Source organism: Dendropsophus ebraccatus, chromosome 7, assembly GCF_027789765.1.
Source record: "Dendropsophus ebraccatus isolate aDenEbr1 chromosome 7, aDenEbr1.pat, whole genome shotgun sequence".
NCBI lineage: Eukaryota > Metazoa > Chordata > Amphibia > Anura > Hylidae > Dendropsophus > Dendropsophus ebraccatus.
In genome coordinates, this window is record NC_091460.1 from 147,771,308 (window position 1) to 147,790,204 (window position 18,897).

An 18,897-nucleotide genomic window follows, 5' to 3' on the forward strand; every position below is an offset into this window, starting at 1 on the left:
CCAAATGTTTCCTAATCCACCTACCTCCTCAGCTCCTTTAATCAGGACTCTTCTACAGGGTCTAGAAGCTGATAAAGCCCTGTGTTGTGACCTCTGTCCCAGTGCCAGGGTTAGAGAAGGGGCACTTTTCAGCTATTCCTTATTTAGTAACTGAACGGAACATACAGGCTTAGTATAAACCTGGAACCCATCAAAATTTATCTGATACAGAGGATTCAAGATGGAATCCATGTAGTCTACTACTCAACTTAATCTATAGGATGCTATGAGGGCGTTAATCGACTTAGATGCTTCTACTATGTTTCACCTCTTGTCTTTAGTAGCAGTTTGCATGGGCAGTTGTGTCCAGCATTATCAATGCAGTGCTCTCTCCTTCGGGATTCATCAGCCCTTTTGCATCTTCTCTAGTTTATGGGGAAGTTGATTCCCGACCTTCATCGGTTTGGGATAAGTATTTCCGCCTGTCTGGTTGAGTTTTCTTCTTTTGACAGATTCCACATAGAAGCTGTTCAGAATATAACGACAGCCAGTGATGATCTTTATTCCAGGGGGTGGCCAATAAACAATCAGCAATCATATCTCAACCCAAACACCCAAAATATATTTGGGGATCCTCCGGATTCCTAGGTAATAATGTCCTCTCTCCCCTTAGATTAAGTACCTCTGGTGGAGAAGACCAGACTCTCCCCAATGTAGGAGGCCTGGTTACACTTGAGGACCATGTCCATTTGGAATCTATGACCACTTATTACCTGTAACACCTTAGAATCAGACTCATTCTAGATTCTTACTGTAATAAACCAATAGACTTGTCATTGTGAATCAGGCACAGGTATCCTTTTCTCCACAGGTCTGGTGGTCTCTATATGTTGGCCTACATGGCTTACTTGAAGATGGGGGTTTCTTTGTATCCCTCTTCCTAAGATAAGATTAGTCACAGACATTGGCCAGTTGCTGCTATCTCCAAGGACAGCAGCAAGGTCCTCAGGCCTTAAAGAGCTGCAGGCAGTCGGGGTGCCTTACAGCAGGTGAAGAATATCTGGAATCTAACGATTCACATCTTATTGGACAACAGTACCACTGTGGCACATCTGAGACACCAGAATAGTGCAGAGCAGAATCCACTTCAATCCATTCAGATTGGATCTTCACCTAAGGGAGCGACATATTTATCCCCAACAGCCACATATCTTACGATTCACATGGTTTATCATAGCAGTCAATCTATTGAAGTGAAGGGTGTCTCAAGGAGGAAGGTCCAGATTTTATCCCTCAATTGGGTCTGCCTCTGATTTGTTCACAGATTTATCAGAAGAAGGAGGTATAGAAGTTCTTTCCAAGTGATGTTCCGGTGGATGTACTTGAACAGCCTTGATTTCAGTCTTGTATACATTCCTTTATCTTTTGGCTCTTTCCTGGGACACTACAGGAAATCCTATCAGTGGAAATGGCTGTCATTATCTGGTACCATTTCGGCCAGAAGGTGTAGTCAGGCCTTGTATGGAGACGGGTCCTGGAGCCTCTGGGCTCTTCCACTTTTGGATTTGAGCCTTTGCCTTCTACTTCTTCAGGGACCAGTTCCGTCCGGATCTGTCAAGACTTAAGATGTCGACCTGAATCCTGAGTCTATGTTTAGGAGCAGAGGCCTCTCTGAGGCTGTGATTCCTACAGTCTAGGAAAATAAGGCCGTTCTCTTCTAGGATATATCAGAAGGTCTCAAGTCGGCCACTCTTAACCCTTTGAGGACCAGGCCCAAAATGACCCAGTGGACCGCGCAAATTTTGATCTTAGTGTTTTCGTTTTTCCCTCCTCCCCTTCTAAGAGCTCCAGCACTCTCAGTTTTCTATCTACAAGCCATGTAAGGTCTTGTTTTTTACAGGAATAGTTGTACTGTGTAATGGCGTCTTTCATTCTACCATAACATGTATGATGGAATTCCAAAATTATTATTTATGAAGATATAAATTGGTGAAATCGTAAAAAAGAAAGCAATGTGGTAAAATTTGGGGGGTTCCTGTGTCTACGTAATGCACTATATGGTAAAAACGACATGATACTATTATTCTATAGGTCAGTCCGAACACAACCATATGCAGGTTACACAGATTCTCTAATGTTATATATATTTTTTAAATGAAATCCTTTTTTTTTTTTGGCAATTAATTATAAATAAAATGGGCCTATTGTGACGCTTATAACAGTCTTATTTTTTTCACCTACGGGGCTGTATGGGGTGTCATTTTTTCCGCCATGATCTCTAGTTTTTATTAATACCATATTTGTGAAGATCAGACGTTTTGATCACTTTTTATTAATTTTTTTTTATATATATATAATGTAACATAAAATCGGTAATCTGCGCACTTTTTTCCCTCATTTCGTGTACGCTGTTTACCGATCACAATGACGCTTGTTATATTTTAATAGATTGGACAATTACGCACGCTACGGTATATTATATGTTTATTTGTTTATTTTTATATGTTTTATTTATATAATGGGAAAGGGGGGTGATTTAGACTTTTATTGGGGGAGGGGTTTTGAGGTAGTGTGTTAGTGTTATTAACTTTTTTTTTTTTACACATTTGAAGTCCCTTTGGGGGACTTTTACATTCACTAGTTTGATTTCTACACTGATGATTGCTATGCCATAGGCCTAGCATTGATCAGTGTTATCGGCGATCTGCTCATTGAGCCTGCCTGTGCAGGCTTAGTGCAGCAGATCGCCGATCGGACTGCACGGAGGCAGGTGAGAGACCTCCGGCGGTCCGTTTTACCGATTGGGACCCCCGCAGTCACACTGCGAGGGTCCCGATCGGTAAGTGACAGGGGACTCCCCCTGTCGTCTAAGGGTTAAGGTGCATGTTGCAACCTTATCCGCTATTTATTATTATATGATATATCATCTGCTATTTATCATATATCATCTGCTATTACTCATTATATCATATATTATCTTTTATCATTACATCATATATCTGCTATTATTGATTATATGATACATCATCTGCTATTTATCATTATCATATATCATTTGCAATTAATCATTGTATCCATATATCTGCTATTTATCATATATTTATCATGAATCATAGATGTATTTAGAACTTATGAGGGACAGAATAGTGTCACACTGATCCCGATTTGTTTCCGTGGTAGTTTCATCTTTCTTGGTCTTATGATCATTCTGTATAAACTCCAAAGATGATTAAGGACGGAAGTTTTATTCCTGGACCGTAGGGAAACTGTAATATAATTCTTGGAATCCTGTAACACCTGGATCGATCTTCATTCAATTCCAGAGGAAGAATATACTGAAGAGATTTCCAGCAGTTTCTAGCTGGTGGAATGCTGTATGGAAGCGTAGGTATAGGACTTACCTTTACCTTTATCGATCAAGGCCCTTTCATTCAGGGCTGCGTTCACTTCTTGGGCGGAGAAGGTTACACATCTTTAGATCAGATTGCAGAGCTATCACCTGGTCTACTACTATTGCCATGCATCGTGGTTGGCAGTTTCAGCTCAGTGAAGACCTGGTTTGGTAAGAAAGGTCTTCAGGCTGTGGCCCCGCCCTAGGGGAAATAGTTGGTATTTCTCCTGTGGTGCCGTCGTGAAGGTGAGGAGAGAAAATAGTATTAGTCTTACCGATAAGACGTTTTCTCCAAAACCTTCACGACGGCACCAACATCCCTCCCTATATTGTATTGCTGAATATAATACTCACGTGGTGCTCGGAAATTGTTATAATGCACTGGTGCTAGCAGGAAGGGGAGGGGCTTTTAACCTCTCGTGTTTGTGCTTTTCCTGTCCCTAGGGCATGAGTTAACTCCTGTGGTGCCGTTGTGAAGGTTTCGGAGAAAACATCTTACCGGTAAGACTAATACTATTTTTCTTGCTGGAGTACCCCATTAAGGCCAAAATTTGCCTTGTCCTCAAGGGGTTAAAACATTTCACATGGGTGTAGGACACTGGGATGCAGTTAGTGCCATAATTTATAGGAAATAAAGTACATAAGGCGCGCAACATAATGCAGAAAGGAACGTTATTTTTTAAAAAATCAGATGTCAAAAGTAAGAATAGCGTCTGTTATAGGAAGCGGAGCGGCCATGTTGGGGTGTGAGGCGGAGGCGTCTGGCTTCGCTATCGTTACTATTGGATGAATTTATTGATGGTTTGAGAGAGGTGAAATGTTGCAAGTTGGTGTAAATATACAGTCACATCGTTAGACTCAACTACTGTCTCCACTACTATTTCAGCCGGCAGGAGAGAAATTGATTTGAGCAACAGACTTCTCCTTTAATACAGGCCGAACCACTTTGCCCACAAACTCCGTTTAAACTGCATTTCAAAGCCCTCGGCAATGACAGGTGTGCTAAGTATTGTTTGTTTCTATCAGAATTGTCTTTTTTAAGAAATTTACATTATATATTATAAAATATACACTCAGCGGCCACTTTATTAGGTACACCATGCTAGTAACGGGTTGGGTCCCCTTTTGCCTTCAGAACTGCCTCAATTCTTGGTGGCATAGATACAACAAGGTGCTGGAAGCTTCCTCAGAGATTTTGGTCCATAGTGACACGATGGCATCACACAGTTGCCGCAGATTTGTTGGCTGCACATCCATGATGCGAATCTCCCGTTCCACCACATCCCAAAGATGCTCTATTGGATTGAGATCTGGTGACTGTGGAGGCCATTGGAGTACAGTGACCTCATTGTCATGTTCAAGAAACCAGTCTGAGATGATTCTAGCTTTATGACATGGCGCATTATCCTGCTGAAAGTAGCCATCAGATGTTGGGTCCATTGTGGTCATAAAGGGATGGACATGGTCAGCAACAATACTCAGGTAGGCTGTGGCGTTGCAACCATGCTCAATTGGTACCAAGGGGCCCAAAGAGTGCCAAGAAAATATTCCCCACACCATGACACCACCACCACCAGCCTGAACCGTTGATACAAGGCAGGATGGATCCATGCTTTCATGTTGTTGACGCCAAATTCTGACCCTACCATCTGAATGTCGCAGCAGAAATCGAGACTCATCAGACCAGGCAACGTTTTTCCAATCTTCTACTGTCCAATTTCGATGAGCTTGTGCAAATTGTAGCCTCAGTTTCCTGTTCTTAGCTGAGCGGAGTGGCACCCGGTGTGGTCTTCTGCTGCTGTAGCCCATCCGCCTCAAAGTTGGAGGTACTGTGCATTCAGAGATGCTCTTCTGCCTACCTTGGTTGTAACGGTTGGCTATTTGAGTCACTGTTGCCTTTCTATCAGCTCGAACCAGTCTGCCCATTCTCCTCTGACCTCTGGCATCAACAAGGCATTTCCGCCCACAGAACTGCCGCTCACTGGATGGTTTTTCTTTTTCGGACCATTCTCCGTAAACCCTAGAGATGGTTGTGCGTGAAAATCCCAGTAGATCAGCAGTTTCTGAAATACTCAGACCAGCCCTTCTGGCACCAACAACCATGCCACGTTCAAAGGCACCAAATCACCTTTCTTCCCCATACTGATGCTCGGTTTGAACTGCAGAAGATTGTCTTGACCACGTCTACATGCCTAAATGCACTGAGTTGCCGCCATGTGATTGGCTGATTAGAAATTAAGTGGTAACGTGCAGTCCTAATAAAGTGGCCGGTGAGTGTATATGTATATATAAGACCAAAAATTCCCCATATAAATGAATAGTAGCCAATCACAGCACATATGTAAATAGCTGAAATGGAGCAGCCAATAGAAGCTTGCTTGTAGGTCCTTCAATGCCTGACAAGATCCACACAGTTACAGGTTCCCTACTGAACAGTAAAAGATGGCAGGTCCTTACAATTGTGCCTCACTGACATAAATACAGACTTCCATAATTCGAGTTTTTATTGATAACGTTTTGGTGCAAATGCTGATTTTAAAAATTTATATATCAGAAAAAAAATAAAAGCAATCTGGTGCCTTTTTTTCCATTTTTCATTAAAACCGTTCACAGTGCTGATTCCACATTCCGCTGAAAGAACTGACATGTCAATTCTTTCGGCGGAATGCGGAATCAGCCAGCCCATAGAATGGTGTCTATGGAGCCAGCGGAAAGGTATGCGTCTGTGAGCTCGTAGAGCCGGTGGAATTTAGTGGAGTTTATCCACTAGAATTCCTCAATGTGAAGCCACCCTAATAGCGATCTTCCCATACAGTCTGTCTGAGGCAGACTCTATGAGAAGATTGCTGATCTATCAGGAAGGAGGTAAGTATTATACACCCTACCTGATCAGGACCCCTGCAGTCATAAACAGTCAGTGACAGGTGCTTCTCCTTTAGTTTAGGTTTAAGAGCCAAAATCTATAAAGAAAAAAAAAACACTAAAGAAAAAGGAATATGCTAAATAGGCAAAACTGGCCCACCAGATATCATTAGTATCAAAGTACTTTATTGTGACTGGTACGAAAAGTCACTCATAGGTCTATAACCACTTACAATATGAAACCTAGAACAGCCCCTATGCTGGTATATAGCGTCTACCCTGTCCGGTAAAATATTAGTGCAAAGCTGACAATGACAGTAACAACCTGTAAGGTGCGTACAAAATGGGAGAGTAAATGCCACCGTGACAAAACATGTAGAAATATAGAAGTGCTTATAATAGTGCAAACGGTCCAAACAATGTAGGTGACCAAAAGTTACCTACATATAAGTCAGCAAGACAGGGAAAAAGTGACGCGTACACGAGCCCCACGCCTTCCGTCCACGCTACCGGGGTAATGTGTACAGGGCGGGAGTGTTATTTATACAAATAGTAGATAAGTAAATGCAAAAAACATGTATGGAATCAAAATTCACACCTGTATAGGGGAGAGAGACTCTCCTATGTGGCCTGACCCCAAGATGGCGGCAGTAGCAGGGTCATAGTGTTAGTGCGCATTCTCGAGGAAGATCCGGCACATAATGTGATCTACATCATCTAGTCATGTGCGGGGCCACAAATACACAGAATATATCACCATAATGTACACATGCACAAATAATGTCCACGTAGGGAACCCTAGATATGCAGGTAAACAGTCATGTCCTGTCCAGATCAACAAAGGATAAGATGCAACATAAACATACAAGAAACCACTTTGTTCCTACTGTAGATTTGCCCATCTGTACACAATACAATATATATATATATATATATATATATATATATATATAGCTGGATCTGGTAAGATGTAGAAATATCAGATGATGCACCACAATCTGTAATCACCTAGAAAGTATTAGTGACTCTCCGGAGTGAGCGCATGGGTAGGTAGAGCTGGTAACATTGATCACAAGTATAATCGCTATAGATTGCAGCACTTAAGGGGTTAATGACAGGCAGCTATGTGATGCTGCTGCCAGTCACTATCTGCATGTGTGCTGAGCTGAAGCCCTGCACACATTAATACCACTTCACAGCCAGGAATGTGTATATGTACATTCATACTTAAAGAGGTACTCCGGGCTAGGGGTATTTATACGGTACGCCAGGGAGGGGGTGGATATAGGCACCGCCGGTCACTTACCTCCCTGGTTCCTACGCCAGGTCCCGGATTGTGCCGCTTCCTGGTCTGAGCTGCGACTTGAGCGTGACGTCTCAAGGTCGCTCAGCCGTTCAGCAGTCGAGGCGGGACCCCGCTACAAACGATGAATGGCTGAGCGACCCTGAGACGTCACGCTCAAGCCGCAGCTCAGACCAGGAAGCGACACCAGGGAGGTAAGTTACCGGCGATGTCTATATCCACCCCCTCCCTGGCTGTACCGTATAAATACCCCTAGAAGGTAAACCTCCACCAACCAGAATAACACCTCTCTACCCAGGGGGCGTCTTCCTGGCATCACAGGAGGCTGTAGTTAGAAATCTGTAGTTGCAGTCAGTACTTTGTAGGTGCAGTCAGTAATCTGTAGGTGCAGTCAGGTGCAGTTAGCAATCTGTAGGTGTAGTCAGTACTCTGTAGGTGCGGTCTGTACTCTGTAGGTGCGGTCTGTACTCTGTAGGTGCGGTTTGTACTCTAGGTGCGGTCTGTACTCTGTAGGTGCGGTCTGTACTCTGTAGGTGCTGTCTGTACTCTGTAGGTGCGGTCTGTACTCTGTAGGTGCGGTCAGTACTCTGTAGGTACGGTCAGTACTCTGTAGGTGTAGGGATAGATGAGGATTATTGTTCCTCCCCATCAGTAACAGCAGGGGAGCTGCAGCAGCTGTTTGGGGGGGAATAATATTCATGTTGCACCGGGGGCCGGACGCCGTCTCCTTCCTAGAGATCATCTTACTGAGCGTCATCTGATTTTCCGTCTGCTATTTATAGCCGCTGCCTGATGTTATAGGTAACGTAGCAACTGAGCGACACAAGACACATGAGCATCCTAGGAGCGGACTATCCATGACACACAAGAACGGCCAATGATCTCTTATATAACCGCTGGCGCTCAGTTACCTCCGACCACGGGTCACCCTGCTATAAAAGCAACACAAGGACTACCTACCAATATTATAAATAAAGGGGCTGGTTTCAGAAAGTTATATAGATTTGTAATTTACTTCTATTTAAAAATCTCAAGTCTTCCCATACTTATCAGCTGCTGTATGTCCTGCAGGAAGTGGTGTATTCTCTCCAGTCTGACACAGTGCTCTCTGCTGCCACCTCTGTCCATGTCAGGAACTGTCCAGAGCAGCAGCAAATCCCCATAGAAAACCTCTCCTGCTCTGGACAATTCCTGACATGGACAGAGGTGGCAGCAGAGACCTCTGAAATCGCTGCAGTTTCCACGCCGAAAATCAGTTTTTGCCTCTGTTTTTTATTTACTAAACCGGTCTGTGCCGTGGGGACTGTGCAGCCCATTCACCCCAATGTCTGCGCAATGTTGCCGGGAATTTAGTTTTTCCTATTACTTGGCTGAGGTTCCCCCTGCGTTTTACTGTCCTTTTAACGTATTTGTTTTATGGGGTGAGGACTGATGTAATTGTGTGTGACCATCTGGATCCGTTTTTCCTTTCACTTCCATTATAAACGCATCCATTTTATCTCCTTATTTTTAGCGTTCACGATAACATGGCGGACCACGTTCTTGAATACGTTAAAAGTAACCATTTAAAAACAGATACGTTAAACGGACTGCAGAAACGCAGCATGAACCCGGCCTTACACCAGTTAAAGTAATGTGCCAAGTGGTTTCCCATGTAATTTTGGAAAACGTTGCAGTAATTTTGGCCACGCCTCCTTCACGCCCCTGCCACAACCCTTTCTTGTGGAGCGCGGCCCATCCTCCAGGATTTCCTGTGCACACGGCATGATGTTCCTGCGTCTGCGCGCATCATGTATCACCGCACACAGCAAAAACAACAATGAGGCGGTCAGGATCTGCAGGTAGATGCACACGCGATGCCACCGCCGCCACTGACTGCAGGAACAATAGCAGGCATGCTGAGAAGATGCTCGGACAGCTGAAGGTCACTGCCATTAGTCCTACTGCCGTCCACTTTTATACATCTGATAATGCAGCCCGGCAGCGGCACAAGAGCTGCTTATAAATAGCTGCCTGCTCCATCACTGGCGGAGATCGCAATGAAGAGTGAAATATTTATATGCTGCTATACATGAATTATTAATTGTACCATGTACATAGAGTATGGCCGCTATAAGGAGATGGTTACTATGGCAACTGCTGGTGACCGCCACAAAGAAAGGTAACAAATGGCTGATGGGAATTCATCCGGAATTGGATACTGGAGTCATGTCTGTGGAACTACAAATCCCAATGACGACCCCTCCCCCCCAGACTGTATAATCAATGCGTTACGTCTACACCTCAATGTCGTTTTCTACAGTTATAGATCGCCAGATGATTGGCGCAACCCGAAAAGCAGAATGGATACACGGGGATGAAATATAACATTGTGATAGTCAGCGCTTCATGTATTGCAGAAGGTTGGAGAATCATTAGTGCGCATGCATCCAGGAGTGAGCGAATGTTGCATCAGATCAGGCCCAGCGCTGCACGAATATCACAACCTCCCAAACATCAGCGGCGGCTCCTATACTGTGCAAGAGCGGCAGAATACTGCGATTATTTACAACAAACAATCATTAGTGCGCATGCATCCAGGAGTGAGCGAACGTTGCATCAGATCAGGCCCCGCGCTGCACGAATATCACAAACCTCAGCAAACATGTACGCTCTAGACGGCGGGCGGTGGGGGGTTAACTCACAGACTCATTGACAGTGGGATGTCAATCCTGCTGCCAGTATGTGCTATTGCAATATGCCACGCAGGGAGGAAGCAGACCCCGGGCGGCCATGATGCCAGATGGTATGGTCACGTTATGGCACAAGGGTATGTGGCTAATCCACGGGAACCTGACCACACGGGCCACCAATTCTTCGTTGCCCCTAGTCAGGATGAGACCGATGCCAGGGCCCGAAAACAATGGGAGTTATATGTTTATTGGAACAGCAACACGAGTAACAACAGTTTCTGAATGCAACCGGGTATAGTCAACTCGGTGATGAGCAGAACTGGTGATAACTGAGGTGATGGGTGATGTTACAATAGGCCGTATATATATATATATATATATATATATATATATATATATATATATGTGTCTCTTTAGTTAGTACGAATCTTTGTTGAGGATGGGAGTAGTAGTTCCCTTGAGATAATGATGCTGGGTGTAGTAATGATGAGGAGAATATTTGCAGTTAGCGATAAGGAGAATATAAAGACTTAGAAGATGAACCCAGATCTTAGAATATACAGAAATCTTGGAGAATACGCCAGGTCTGGACTGGACCGGAATGAGTTTAGGCATATCTGACAGGAGAGGTAGCAAAGCGTCCGCACCACGAGGCTGGCGGTACCGGACCTTCTCTACACAGGACCAGAGAGAAAGCGACCTTCTCCCTGGAAGACTAGGAAGGAACTCACTAAAACCCCAGCCAAAAACTTGATGGCTATTGGAGTCGCCATGGCAGCCAGGGAAGTCATGTGATACTAGGCTTCTTGCATCACTACACCACATGACCAACAAATATGCAAATCAATATACATAACAGCATTATGATCATATAAGATGCAATACTAGACTTAAACACTGGGGGGCGACATAAAACAAGCTTTTGCAGTGGCCATCAAACTTTTCCAGCAGTACACCAAGCAGGATATCTGTATAAAGAGAAAGAACCTCTGTGCTGGGACACTGCACTATTATAGGGATGAATGGCACTGGATCCACAGCAGATCCATTACGTGTGAAGGCACTCTAAGAGACACACCATAAGAGACACGCTATAAGGCTGCATTCCTGACGGGGCATTGCATGTCTCTTATAGTGTGTCTCTTATAGCATGTCTCTTATAGCGTGTCTCTTATAGTATGTCCCTTATAGTATGTATCGCTTATAGTATGTGTCTTATAGCATGTCTCTTATGAGAATCTTGAGACAGGAACACAGCCAGTGGACTGGAGCAGCAGAGCACACGCAGGTCTCTCTCTTAGCAGGGAGAGAGGACAAACACACAACCTATTCCCTATGGGATAGGAGATAGACTGAGGTAGAACAGGAAGTCACATGGTAACCCCAGCCAAAAGCTCGATGACCGTTGGAGTTACCATGGAAGCAGGGGAAAGTCACGTGACATCCAGACATTGCATCATCACACCACTAGGCATATACAGAGAAATATACATGAGAAGTACCATACTTGAACACTGGGGGGCGACATAATACCATTAGACACTGATACCTGAATATACATGCAATAAATGAATGAAATGGCAGACCTGAATACTGAGAAGGGGGACACAATACACGCAGTTTGCAGTGGACCATAGCTTTCCAGAACAGAACTGGTTATAATACAAGTGCGAGCATGAGAAGGGCTGTTCTGGGACACTGCAGACACACTATACGAGACACATACTATAAGAGACAGGCTATAAGAGACACACTATAAGGGACACACTATAAGAGACACACTATAAGGGACACACTATAAAAGACATACTATAAGAGACACACACTATAAGAGACAGGCTATAAGAGACACACACTAGAAGGGACACACTATAAGTGACACACTATAAAAGACATACTATATGAGACATACTATAAGAGACACTATAAGAGACATGCAATAAGAGATACACTATAAGAGATACGCTACAAGAGACACGCAATAAGAGACACACTACAAGAGACACGCTATAAGAGACACGCTATAAGAGACACACTATAAGTGACACACTATAAGTGACACACTATAAAAGACACACTATAAGAGACACACTATAAAAGACATACTATATGAGACATACTATAAGAGATACGCTACAAGAGACACGCTATAAGTGACACACTATAAAAGACATACTATATGAGACATACTATAAGAGACACTAAGGGTACTATTACACCAACAGATCTGACGAAAGATTATCTGCCAAAGATTTGAAGCCAAACCCAGAAACAGACTATAAACAGAGAACAGGTCATAAAGGAAAGACTGGATTTCTCCTCTTTTCAAATCCACTCCTGGGTTTGGCTTCAAATCTTTGGCAGATAATCTTTCGTTAGATCTGTTGGTGTAATAGTACCCTAAGAGACACAGTATAAAAGACATGCAATAAGAGACACACTATAAGAGACATGCAATAAGAGACACACTATAAGAGACACACTATAAGAGACACACTATAAGAGACACGCTATAAGAGACACACTACAAGAGACACACTATAAGAGACATACTACAAAAGACACGCTACAAGAGACATACTATAAGAGACATACTATAAGAGACACACTATAAGAGACATCCCTTCCTCCTCGGTGTCTCCTGTGCAATAGGGACATATCGGCAGGTTGGTTTTGTTCCCCTATAAAGCACAGGGAGACCTCTGAATGAGAATCGCTTTGTGTTGGACTTCCTGGCGTCCTCCATCTTTATGTGTCACATGTTTCTCAGCCCCTCCCCCCTGACCCTTCTGGTATCACAGGCTCCATTCACCACCTAAGCTGCAGCTGATAAAGTGGATAGAATCTGTCAGGTTGTCTTTTTTTGCCATTTATTATAATATTGTAGTGATTGCAGATGGAGATTGTGACGTCTTCCTGATGGTCGTGTAGAAGTGGCGGATAAATGTGACAAAGACATTTATCAGATAAGCAATCCCATTATCAGCACCCGGAGGACGGGAATCATATGGAGCATCCACAGCGCCATGGATCATACCTTAAGCAGGTGACGTGTGCGGCTGGTGGCATCTGGGACGTCGTTTGTCACTGACAGACGGGAAGGAATCGGACAAACACATTTTCTAGCTAATTTGTCACTGCATAATAGTGTAATGAGATAGAGCCGTGTAGCAGGGAGGTGTAAGCCGCAGCCGGCACATCGTCTCTATGTCTTATATTATACCATTCTTTGCTCGGTTATGCTGAATGGTTCCACTTTTGCAGCTACTTTTATACATTTCACAAAACTCCTTAATTGGCAATTAAATCAATATAGTAATATATTACACATGAAATAATATGCTTGTAAATATACAATCGTAAGGTGTGTGTGTGTGTGTATATATATATATATATATATATATATATATATATATATTTCCTGATCGTCCTACGGCAGCACACACTCATGGGGTTAAAAGGATTTCCGTTGACCTGGATAGAAGAGGGTTAATCTAGCAATAGAATACAAACAAATTACTAATTAATAGACAGCACCTGACGTCCACCCTATAAGATATCTCCAAGAATCACAAGACACTGTATTTTTTTCTCTTCTCGGATAGAAGATGGAGTGGTGCGGTCTCTATATCTCCCCTGGTCCCTGAGACTTTATCTATATCTCAGCTGTATACTGGCGTTATGCTTGTCCCTCAGCTTGGTCCATGTGTCTGGCATTGCACCTTCTACTCATACCGGCCATGGTACAGTGTTTACTCACTGTTTTAATTCCCCAGGTGAGCATTTGAACTTCATGATGTCTGCTTTACCGCTGTGTAGACGCTCTGTGCGTCCCCTCCGATTTGTTCCGTTTTCCAAGATTGCGCCCGGGTTAACGGCGCATGCACAGACACTCCTGCCCTCTTCCAAGATAGCGACGACATGCGCGGCGCAGGCGCAGCCGCTCCAGCCCGATTCCAAGATGGTATATGTGTGTATATATATATATATATATATATGTGTGTGTGTGTGTGTAACTACTGAAAGAACAAAAACTTTCTGCTACAGTTATTTTTTTTTTTATTTCTTAAGCAGTCATAAGTTACATAAAACATTTATTTTGCTGGATGCAATTTTTAAAATAAAATCTATTTTATTTCTTATTTCTTTTTTTACATATTTATGTGCCGACAAATTTGGATTTCTTCCCTCTTTGTATTTGCTGGTACATTAGCTCAGTGTTTCTCATTGCTCCAAAGCCAAGTACCCCCAACTCATAGACATCACACAGGTGGACCACCCATTGTATGCTGCGGATGCTTTATGTTGAACCCACATATTGTACTTGCACAGGAAGTTCGTTGTCCCCCTCAGAGTTCCAGAGAAATGGAGGTATGATCTGTAGCTGGAAGGAAAGGTAAAGGTAAGCTCCGGCTATAAAACACTATTCACCCCGATCCTTCCTTATAGATTACTGCACTCTTTCCATGTTTTCCAGGTTCTTGTCTATTTTCATGCTGATGACGTATGGCAGCGCTCCATCTCCGGGATGTTCCTTCATGGTTCTCTCTGGACGGGTGTCAGGCGTCTATACAGAACTCTAGATTTTATCTCTCGCATGCGTCTAGGTTTGGGGTTACCACTCTTTTACCTTAATAATTGTTGCTCTCCATTTTTCCTTATATGGAAAATATTACAAAATGTAAAGAAACATATGTAAAGAGACATAAAATGTTAAAAGAAAAACTCCTGAGATTTGATATGTTGACATAACGTCCAGCTTCAGCATTGAGAGATGATAAAAAGGCTTCACGAGGCGTCAAATCTCTGCACTGCAAAACAAACAGACGTAAATTTATAAGGAGAATGGAGATGGTCAGTGACACACAGGCCTAATACATATAGAAACCTAGAACCCAGTGCTTCATCAGTCCATTACCGATCACAGAGGTAACACACAGGCCTAATACATATAAAAACCTAGAACCCAGCGCTTCATCAGTCCATTACCGATCACAGAGGTGACACACAGGCCTAATACATAGAGAAACCTAGAACCCAGCGCTTCATCAGTCCATTACCGATCACAGAGGTGACACACAGGCCCAATACATATAGAAACCTAGAACCCAGTGCTTCATCAGCCCAGTAGGGATCACAGAGGTGACACACAGGCCCAATACATATAGAAACCTAGAACCCAGCGCTTCATTAGTCCATTACCGATCATAGAGGTGACACACAAGCCCAATACATATAGAAACCTAGAACCCAGCACTTCATCAGCCCAGTACGGAGTACAGAGGTGACACACAGGCCCAATACATATAGAAACCTAGAACCCAGCGCTTCATCAGTCCATTACCGATCATAGAGGTGACACACAAGCCCAATACATATTGAAACCTAGAACCCAGCGCTTCATCAGCCCAGTAGGGATCACAGAGGTGACACACAGGCCCAATACATATAGAAACCTAGAACCCAGCGCTTCATCAGCCCAGTACGGAGTACAGAGGTGACACACAGGCCTAATACATATAAAAACCTAGAACCCAGAGCATCATCAGTCCATTACCAATCACAGAGGTGACACACAATGGGACATCACAGCCAATTCAACACATCGTTATTACTTAAAGTAAAAAGTAACAAAAATTTTTTCCCCTTGGAATCAATTAGCAGTTCCTTAGAATTTTATATGACCATTTCTTTGTGGTAGCCGCATGTACACTGTGCACGGGGTGACACTACAGAAGCCATGTGTACACCATGTAAGGGCTGAGTTCCAGTTTAAAAGTTATTGCGCTATGGATGATCTAACCATAGCCTAATTTCAAAGTTATTTATGCAGTTATTTATATATTGTTTTATATGCCTATTTTATATTGCCTTGTTCTAACCCATGCTGTGCCTTAACCTTCTTTCAATACCTTTTCCTCTAAGTGCTACACAGTGGACGGCTTTCCTCAAGTGGGGGAGTATGTGATGTCCCACCACTGGTGTTTTTCCTCTCCTCTATGCACCTTTAAAAAAAGCCTGGTGGTGATGAGGTATTCTAAAGTTTCACCACTAGGTGTCAGAATTTTATATTTATATGTGTTGCACAGCTGAAGATAGTAATGGGTTAATGTTTCTAGTATACCGTGTGTTTTTTGCTGACCTACAGGAGGTGCTCTTTCCTACTAGCAATGATTGCTGCCCCAGCAATCACAATTTATGTCAATAGCCGGTCTGGCTGTAAAGATCAATACAGGAATAAATGGTGGAGGCGGCAACCTGTAAATGTCACAATAAAATTGGTGTTGGGGGGGACCTGGTTTCTGATGGCACTTCGGACTTCAGTACGTTGCTCGGTATCTGATGGTACATTGCTCGGTATCTGATGGTACATTGCTCGGTATCTGATGGTACATTGCTCGGTATCTGATGGTACATTGCTAGGTATCTGATGGTACGTTGCTAGGTATCTAGCACAGGAGAACCTCTGCCCTCTCAGGAGAACCTCTGCCCACACAGGAGAACCTCTGCCCACACAGGAGAACCTCTGCCCTCACAGGAGAACCTCTGCCCTTACAGGAGAACCTCTGCCCACACAGGAGATCCTCTGCCCACACAGGAGAACCTCTGCCCTTACAGGAGAACCTCTGCCCACACAGGAGAACCTCTGCCCACACAGGAGATCCTCTGCCCACACAGGAGAACTTCCCTACACACAGGAGATCCTCCGCCCACACAGGAGAACCTCTGCCCTCACAGGAGAACCTCTGCCCACACAGGAGATCCTCTGCCCACACAGGAGATCCTCTGCCCACACAGGAGAACCTCTGCCCACACAGGAGAACCTCTGCCCTTACAGGAGAACCTCTGCCCACACAGGAGAACCTCTGCCCACACAGGAGAACCTCTGCCCACACAGGAGAACCTCTGCCCTTACAGGAGAACCTCTGCCCACACAGGAGATCCTCTGCCCACACAGGAGAACCTCTGCCCACACAGGAGAACCTCTGCCCTTACAGGAGAACCTCTGCCCTTACAGGAGAACCTCTGCCCTTACAGGAGAACCTCTGCCCACACAGGAGAACCTCTGCCCACACAGGAGAACCTCTGCCCACACAGGAGAACCTCTGCCCACACAGGAGATCCTCTGCCCACACAGGAGATCCTCTGCCCACACAGGAGAACCTCTGCCCACACAGGAGAACCTCTGCCCACACAGGAGAACCTCTGCCCACACAGGAGAACCTCTGCCCACACAGGAGATCCTCTGCCCACACAGGAGAACCTCTGCCCACACAGGAGATCCTCTGCCCACACAGGAGAACCTCTGCCCACACAGGAGATCCTCTGCCCACACAGGAGAACCTCTGCCCACACAGGAGAACCTCTGCCCACACAGGAGAACCTCTGCCCACACAGGAGAACCTCTGCCCACACAGTAGGTCCTCTGCCAGAATGCATTACAGGGCACAGAGATATCACTGAAGGGACCTTGTTGTTCTTGCTCTGGCAGATCCGACCTCTCCCGATGAGGCTCGTCCATGGATTGCTGCCCTCATACCACATACTACATCTCTGTGGTGATCACCTATAATGGACTGGTCATCATTCCAGTCGGATGGAGTCCCCCCTTATGTTGCGATTACTGGACATCCCAATATCTGCTATTGGGGGGGGGGAATAGTGTAAGATGTCTGCTACATGAACCCTGTGTCTAACACCTTAGAAAACCCTGAATCCGCACGGGGATCGTCCGTCTGATCATCTGTCACCTGTGAAATATTTACCCTGATGGGAATGAATTTCTGCATGAAAACTAATTTTCTTTTCTGCGGCCATCCTGGCAGCCTGTCCATCATACGGGATATAGTAACATGAGGGGGTCTCTCTATCTGTCGCCGGCTCCGCACAGACATCATTTCTCTTCCAATCGCTTGGACACTAATACACTATAAAATACATTTGTGATATTCTAATCTGCTCGGCGGCTTCTTGTAAGCGAATCTATTTCCATCAGCGCAATGACCTTGTGGCTAGACGACAAGGTTATAGGAGGATATCCGCTAATGGACTCCATGGAATCGGAAGTTCCTGCCCGGGTCTGTATTTGCTGTAATACGGGGGTCTGTGTCTGCTGTAATACGGGGGTCTGTAGCTGCTGTAATACGGGGGTCTGTGTCTGCTGTAATACGGGGGTCTGTATCTGCTGTAATACGGGGGTCTGTGTCTGCTGTAATACGGGGGTCTGTATCTGTTGTAATACGGGGGTCTGTAGCCGCTGTAATACGGGGGTCTGTGTCTGCTGTAATACGGGGGTCTGTAGCTGCTGTAATACGGGGGTCTGTATCTGCTGTAATACGGGGGTCTGTAGCTGCTGTAATACGGGGGTCTGTATTTGCTGTAATACGGGGGTCTGTATCTGCTGTAATACGGGGGTCTGTGTCTGTTGTAATACGGGGGTCTGTAGCCGCTGTAATACGGGGGTCTGTAGCTGCTGTAATACGGGGGTCTGTGTCTGCTGTAATACGGGGGTCTGTATCTGTTGTAATACGGGGGTCTGTAGCCGCTGTAATACGGGGGTCTGTATCTGCTGTAATACGGGGGTCTGTAGCTGCTGTAATACGGGGGTCTGTAGCTGCTGTAATACGGGGGTCTGTATCTGCTGTAATACAGGGGTCTGTATTTGCTGTAATACGGGGGTCTGTATCTGC

General features: G+C 44.6%; 1 protein-coding gene across 1 annotated transcript in view; it reads right to left on the reverse strand.

Moving 5' to 3' along the window:
- Window positions 1-14,274: 14,274 nt before the first annotated feature.
- TMEM154 (transmembrane protein 154) overlaps window positions 14,275-18,897 on the reverse strand; it is a 54,724-nt gene continuing 50,101 nt past the window's right edge. Inside the window, exon 8 of the mRNA XM_069978705.1 lies at window positions 14,275-15,018. Within this exon, the coding sequence (XP_069834806.1) occupies window positions 15,006-15,018 (13 nt within the window). The 3' untranslated portion in view covers window positions 14,275-15,005. The remainder of the gene's footprint in view (window positions 15,019-18,897) is intronic.